The following is a 7,708-nucleotide window of genomic DNA, read 5'->3' as shown; positions in this document are numbered from 1 at the left end:
ATCCACGCATTTTCCCTATCCCTTATCATTTACCCTCTCTCTCTCTCTCTCTCTCTCTCTCTCTCTCTCTCTCTCTCTCTCTCTCTCTCTCTCATAATAAAATGGGGTGGATGGGAATATTCAATAACTACACTTTCCAAAGAAGATACAGTGCTAGACCTCAAGAAGTCCCTCAAGACACTTACAGGAGTGCTACCAGAAGGCCAAAAGTTGCTTGGTCTAAAACAGGGGAGGGCAACGTATGGTTCTGGAGCCATATCTGGCTCTTTTGAGGGCCGGATATGGCTCTTTCTGCAGGAGCCATGAAGTCAATTTTTTCTCAGGCGAAGTTACAGGAGCGGCACTGTGAGCACTGTAGGGTTCTCATGAAATTATATTTTAAAAAATGTGGCGTTTATGGCTCTCGTGGCCAAAAATGTTGCCAATCCCTGGTCTAAAGGTTAAAGGCAAACCTGCAGAAAATGACGTTAAGCTTGGAGCTCTCAAACTGAAACCAAATACTAAAATCATGATGATGGGAACTCGAGAGGAGAGCTTGGAAGATGTCTTAGGCCCACCACCTGACAATGATGATGTTGTCAATGATTTTGATATTGAAGAGGAAGTAGTTGAAGTAGAAAATAGGGAAGAAAACCTGCTAAAAATTTCTAGAAGAGTTAAAGATTACAAAGTGGAAATTTCGAATCCTCCTAAGGAAGGAAAAAAACTTTTGGTACTAGATGTTGATTATACATTGTTTGATCATAGGTCCTGTGCAGAAACTGGGGTAGAATTAATGCGGCCATATCTTCATGAATTCTTAACATCTGCATATAAAGATTATGACATAGTTATTTGGTCTGCTACAAATATGAAGTGGATTGAAGCTAAAATGAAGGAACTGGGAGTAAGTACAAATACAAACTATAAGATCACCTTCATGTTGGACAGTGCTGCTATAGTAACAGTGCATACCCCAAGAAGAGGCCTAATAGATGTAAAACCTCTGGGAAATTTTTCAGAATTTTACAGCAAAAAAAATACCATTATGTTTGATGATATTGGAAGAAATTTTCTTATGAACCCACAGAATGGATTAAAGATAAGGCCTTTTATGAAAGCTCATCTAAATAGAGATAAAGATAAAGAACTTTTAAAAGTTAACCCAATACCTCAATGAAATAGCAAAATTAGATGACTTTTTGGAGCTGAATCACAAACATTGGGAAAGGTATCTCTCAAAGAAGCAAGAGCTTCTAAGATGCATTGGCACATAACTGAAGATAATTAAGATCTATGGACCTTTCCTTGCTTTTATGCTAGATTTGATGATAGTGCTGGACACTGAAGCAAACACCAGCCTGACTGACTGCTTATACTTGGTCTTCCAGTTTTTAATTTAATTTTATTTTGTATTTTTTTGAAGATCACAGCAATAAGCTAAAAAAAGAAAACAAACCAGTTTCTTTTTATGTACACTTCATTGTTACTATTTAAAAATAATACCTACTTCTACACTGCTCCCAAGGTATTATTGTAATTTTTTTCCCACAAAAAAATGGAGGAAAACATATTTAGTAATTTTCCTAATGATGCCATTCAGTAACTTTGGAAACAACTTCAGGTTTTAGGTTTTTGCTTCACTAAGTCTCCAGCGGCCAAAACCCACCTTGAAAACTGGAAAGCAAGATTTTATTTTATATTTTTAAGACCAAAAAATTTGTGCAGGAAGCCAATTTTGGTATCCTTTTAAATTACTGTGATCCTTTATCCTTCTGTCTTAGACATAATTTCCCTTCCCTATTCTAATATTTAGATTTCTAAATACAAGCTGTTTCAGTTTGGTTTGAAAAAAAAAAGAAAAGAGAAAAAAGAATTCTGAGAGAAGTCAGTTGGTCCTTGAGGCTTGAAGAGAGTGGAAGGACAAACTAGAGCTCTCCTTTGACTTTCGATTTTGTTTTTGGTTTGTGCTTTGTCTCTGGACAGTTTGAACCTAGCCAATTTCTCTGGACCTCTCCCTAACCTTCTCCATATTATTTCCCTGTTTCCCTGCCTGTTTTCCTGGGACTCTGGGAGGCTGCGTGGCTTTTGGGTTTTTAGTAAATAGACTTTGTGGATTTAGTTTCCCAATAGGTAAGGAGGACATCCTTGAATTCAAACCATCCCTTTACTATTCCCTCTACTTTAAACATTAGCCAAATCTTCCCTGGCCAAGAGGAGATTCTCTCTCAGTCAAACCCATTCCTGTGACCCTCCCCCATCTTGAGTTTCTCCCTAGCAGCTGTCAGAAACCCCAAACCCCTCTCTCCTTCTTTACCAACTCTGGACATTAATAAATCTCTTTGTTACCTAAATCAAACCCTCTGGAGAATCATTGTGTTGAAGAATCAGGCAAGGGTTGAAGGGGAAGGAATAATTCTCTTAATTTCTTGAGGGAAACTGGAGGTATCCATCTTGGGAGGAAGTGGTTGCCCAATGCTTCCTCCTGAATCCCTTCAGTTTCATTGATAGGGAGGAGTCTTGTGATTCCTCCTTTGAAGACTTGAGAAATTGACAAGAAAGCCCTCAAGTCGGATTCAAACTACTTCTGACTGGCCCTATTCCTTGTGTCTGTAAAAGCACCTTTCTGGCTGGAAGGGTTCAGCGTATTACCCCCAATATCCTCTGTCTCTAGCTTGGGTATCCAGTCTGTGTTAGCTGCCTCTCCTGAACACCTCACCCTGTTCCCTTACCATCCTAATACCACCTTGTCCCTTCCTCCCTAAACTCAGCCACCCATTTCATTCCTCTACTATCACCTCAATCACCTTTTACCCCTCTGTCACTCAGCAAGGGAAGGAGAGCACCCTCTAACTTTAGTGTACCCCCTTTTTATCCATAACATCCTATCAGGAATTTTCTTGGCAAAGATCCTGGAGTAGTTTTCCATTTCCTTCTCTAGTTCATTTTACTAATGGGGAAACTGAAGCAAAAACAATTAAGTTGCTCAGAGTAACACAACTAGTAACTATTTGAAGCAAGATTTAAACTCAGGAATATGAATCTTCCTTACTCCGATTCCAGCATTCTATCCATTGTGCCACCTAGGTACCAAAAAAGTGATAATAAAAGAGATTTTTTTCATTAAGAAAAAATTCTTTATATTCTGAGTTGGAAAACTATAGCTTACAGGCCAAAGCTGCCTGGTTTTGCAAACCAGTAAGATAAGAATATGTGTATTTTACTTTTTAAAATAGTTTTATTTTACTTAAACATGTAAAACAATGCAGTTTGTGGATCATAAAAATTAGAAGGTTATATTTGGCCCTTATGCCATAGTTTACTGAACCTTTTTAAATATATTAATATCTGATTTTGCTCTGTATAGCAAAAATGTATTTTTTTATCTTAAACTGAAGTAGGTTGGAGTTATCACTTCTCACAGATGAAAAACATACAAGTTAATGATTGATGCAGAGGTGTCAGAAAAGAAGGAACCCTATCATGAAGAAAGCACCTGGGAGAATGACAAGATGATATTGAAGCAACTGGGAGTAAGGTAGTAAAGAGCTGTTAGATTTAAGACAAACAGAAACAGGTAAGCTAATATGATATTTAAAAAACAGAATGCCAGAAATTTGGGATGTAGGACTTTGAGTCAATAACTAAGACAAAGAAAATTACTAACATAATATCTCTCTTTTAAAAAATGCCCTAGGCATATTCTAAATTAAATTGTGTTGTAAATTATAATTTAAATGTTAACATTTATAAAAATGTATAAATTTTGTTTAAAAATAATTTGTAAAACTTACTAACTAAATGTATAATTTACAATGCATCTTTAGATATATTAAAATGAAGCCAAACCACCTGCTTTAAAGTTGGCTGACCTTGGGGAAGGCTTGCGTGAACCCCACCCTCATTCAGAATCAGATTGGGGTCCCCCATACCTCATCTTATAGGGAAGCCTTGCCCCCAACTCCTGTGGGGTGGCACGACATCCAGATCATTCAGTTTTGGGGTGACACCCCGTCGAAGTCTACCACAGTGCATATTCAGTGGAGGGGAGAGCTAGAGGAGAGTCTCACCTCATAGACTCTCTCATCTCCCCTCTATCATAACATTAATTACTGGCTCTGTTAATTATTACAGCCAAGATGTTTTAGAAGAGTCTGAAGTGCATAAGAATAATGTTTTCCAGTTGCCTAACACTAGAATTAAGTATTTATTTTGTGACATCATAGAGACATTTATTCCAAATCCTTCAGGATATAATAAATTAGTTATCTTACATGACTTCAAGGATGGATAGTCAAAAACAGAACAATCATAATGGTGGTCTTTCCAGGATGCAACTATACAAAGTAAAGAACAAAGTTGAGAAATGGACTGGCAAGTGATGAGAAGTATATGAAGCAAGTTAATCTGGACATTGTCTAGAGATCAAGAATGGTTAAAATAGTTGGCAGCAATGACCAACATGAATAGTTTTCAAGCAGGAAGATCAAGATTGTCCACAATGATCTCTTCCAATCCCTCATTGAAGTGACAGGGGAAAATATTTTACATCCCTTTTCTCAGTCATGAGTCTTAAAAATCATTTGCCAAATTATGCCTCAAGCAAAGGAGATGAAATTTTGCTTACTCAGAAATTGACTGCTGAGATATTTGTTCCTATTGTTTTACTCTTCTTTGCTGTCACAATTAAAAGTTTTTAGTGCTTCAACTTTATTTTCTACCTCGGTCCGCTAGCTTGAAGAACAATTGCATATCAGGACAAAAATTTTCATTTTTTTTATGAGATTTGGAGGGAAAGATGTTTAAAGTGAGCCAGACATACCATGGAGTTTTCCCCACAAAATGAGACTAATTGGAGTGGGACCAGAAAGGGTTGGATCCCTGGTTACATTTTTAATTCTTCAAAATAGTTTTATATCTGTAGTTGGCTGACACCATCCTTCAAACACCAGTTTGTTATCATACTGCCTTGTATCATCTGGGGGAGGGGGAAATCCTATAGGATAATAATCAAAAGATGAGGAAAAGTTTAAATCATCTTCATACATTTTATTTGTAGCACTGCTTAGGGCAATATCAGATAGATAACTGGGCCAGGTTTATTTATTCTCCAAGGAGGGAGGGCTGAAGTGGGACCCCAGCAAGAACATTAGATATGAGCAAGGCCTCAACAAGGGATTTCATAGATACAGAAAACTGAGATAGGAAAGTAGAAATTTCATATTAAATTTACCTAAAATCACAATTAACCTACTTCACAATATCCCTATGAAATTCAATATTCACAAATTATTGTGAATGAGTTAAAAGGTCAACTCTTTCAATAAAGGACAGTGTGCCAAAGAAAAAGGTGACTTTCTAAAGAGAAAATATTTCTTATTTGTTATTGATCCTTCAAAAATATAGTAGCCACTTCATAACCTTTTATTCAATGAATTAATGGACAAATGAGTAATGAAAGTATAGTTTGTATCTGGTTTTCACATTACACCCCTTTATATTAAAAATCATTCTTATATATTGCTTTTATTTATAAAGAATCTTATAAAAATTAGCATGAATGAATAAAAGAATAGATTGTCTCACCAAGAATAGATCATTATATCATTGGATACATTCAAAATGTAGCTGGAAATATATATATATGTATATATATATATATATTATTATTATTATTATTATTCCTGTTGACTCCTTAGGAGCATAGGGCCGCAACCATCTCACGCCAACGGACTCTGTTCTGGGCAACTTCCCCCAGCTGGGCCCATGTCATTCCGACCGTTTTTGTTTCATTTTCAGCAGATCTTCGCCAGGTCTGTTTTGGTCTTCCAACTTTCCTCCTCCCTGAAGGGTTCCAGCTCAATGCTTGTCTGGCTACGTTGTCTTCCGGTTTTAGTAGCATATGTCCTATCCATCTCCACTTGCTTTTCTTTATGTCCTGACTAATGGGGTACTGAAATGTTCTTTCCCAGAGACTAGCATTGGAGATCTTTTCGGGCCATCTGATGTTCAAGATGTGGCGTAGACATCTGTTAACAAAGACCTGGAGTTTGTTGGTGTTAGCGCTCCTCACGCTCCAGCTTTCTGATCCATATAGGAGGACGGCCTTTACGTTGGTATTGAAGATTCGGAGCTTAGTGACGAGGGACCGTGCTTTGGAGATCCAGACAGACCGCAGGGTGTTATGCCTGTCTGGTTTTGTTGATTCGGTTTCTGATGTCCTCATCTGCCCCGCCGTCCTTACTGACTATGCTACCCAAATAGGTGAAGTGGTCCGTCTCCTTGATGTTTTCTCCCTGTAGTTGGATTGGCAGGTCCTGTTTGCTGTTGACTGTGATCACCTGGTCTTCTTCCTGTTGATCTTCAGACCTGTCTTCTCGGCTTCTTCAGAGTCGTGCAAGTTTGGCTTGCGCATCCTGCTGCTTGTGAGAAAGGAGACAGATGTCATCTGCGAAGTCAAGGTCCTCAAGCTGCTTGGTGTGAGTCCATTGAATGCCCGTATTGTTGTCCTTGGTAATTCTTCTCATGGTCCAATCTATGACCATCAAGAAGATAAGGGGCGAAAGCATGCAGCCTTGCTTCACTCCGGTTTTCACTGTGAAGGGAGCCGTCAGTTTCCCATTATGGATGACCTGGCAGGTAGAGTCTTCGTATAACTGCTGGATGATGTTGATGAGCTTCGGGGAATCCTGTAATGCTGCATCAATCTCCAGATGATGCTCCTGTCCACGCTGTCAAATGCCTTCTCGAAATCCACGAAAGTCATGTAGAGGGGGGACTGCCACTCAATGGACTGTTTGATGATGATTCTTAGGGTGACGATGTGGTCGGCGCACAATCTGTGCTGACGAAACCCTGCTTGTTCTATTCTCAGCTTCTTGTCCAAGGCCTCCTTCAGTCTTTCTAAGATGACTCTGGTCAGGATTTTGCTGGGAGCGGATAGAAGCATGATTCCTCGCCAGTTGCTGCATTGGGATAGGTCACCTTTCTTGGGTAGCTTCACTAGGTAGCCTAGTTTCCAGTCTGTCGGGACTTGTTCCTGTTCCCAGATCTTCTGCAGGAGGGGCTGTAGCATCTCCGCTGACATTTCTGGGTCTGCCTTGAGTGCCTCAGGGGGGATGCCGTCTGGACCTGCTGCCTTACCATTTTTCATGGTCTTGATGGCTTTGATGATCTCAACTTTGGTAGGTGGGCCCGTGTTCACCTGAAGCAGTTCGGTGGCTGGTGGTATGTCCAGAACAGTTGGTGGAGGCGGTCGGTTCAGGATTTCTTCGAAATGCTCTGCCCATCAGGCTCTCTGCCCTGCATCACTTGTTGTTGTCTTGCCAGTCTTGTCCTTCACTGGCTTGCTAGGGTTGTAGTTCTTTCCCGATAGAGTTCTTGTTATTTCGTATAGCCTCTTCATGTTCCCCTGCCCAGCTGCTGCTTCTGCTTCTTTGGTCATATCGTGAATGAACCGTCTCTTGTCATATCTTGCGCTCTTCTTGACTTGACGGTTAATTTCCCAGTACTGTGTTCGAAGTTCTTTCTCCGGTTTCTATAGCAAATGTGATTTTTTTATGGGATGGGGTTGCTAGCCCCATGCCCAACCCTCCTCCTTTTTCAGCCGGGCTTGGGACCGTCCTTGGTGGAGTTGAAATTTGTTATAGTTTTTCCTAATTCAGTAAAGAAGTTTTTTGGTAATTTGATTGGTATGGCGCTAAATATGTATATTAATTTGGGTAGGATG

At 39.5% G+C, this 7,708-nt stretch overlaps 1 protein-coding gene across 1 annotated transcript; it reads left to right on the top strand.

Annotated features, from left to right (window-relative positions):
* Positions 1 to 84: 84 nt before the first annotated feature.
* On the top strand, positions 85 to 1,256 carry LOC123241817 (ubiquitin-like domain-containing CTD phosphatase 1; the record flags this gene model as incomplete). Its single annotated transcript, XM_044669352.1, is given in 3 exon segments — positions 85 to 234; positions 440 to 1,135; positions 1,137 to 1,256. Coding segments are annotated over 3 exon segments (966 nt in total), but the record flags the coding sequence as incomplete, so codon positions are not given.
* Between the last annotated feature and the right edge of the window lie 6,452 nt (positions 1,257 to 7,708).

Source organism: Gracilinanus agilis, chromosome 3 (genome assembly GCF_016433145.1).
Source record: "Gracilinanus agilis isolate LMUSP501 chromosome 3, AgileGrace, whole genome shotgun sequence".
Lineage (NCBI taxonomy): Eukaryota > Metazoa > Chordata > Mammalia > Didelphimorphia > Didelphidae > Gracilinanus > Gracilinanus agilis.
Note: the sequence above shows the minus strand (reverse complement) of the source record. Positions and strands in the feature narration are given on the sequence as shown.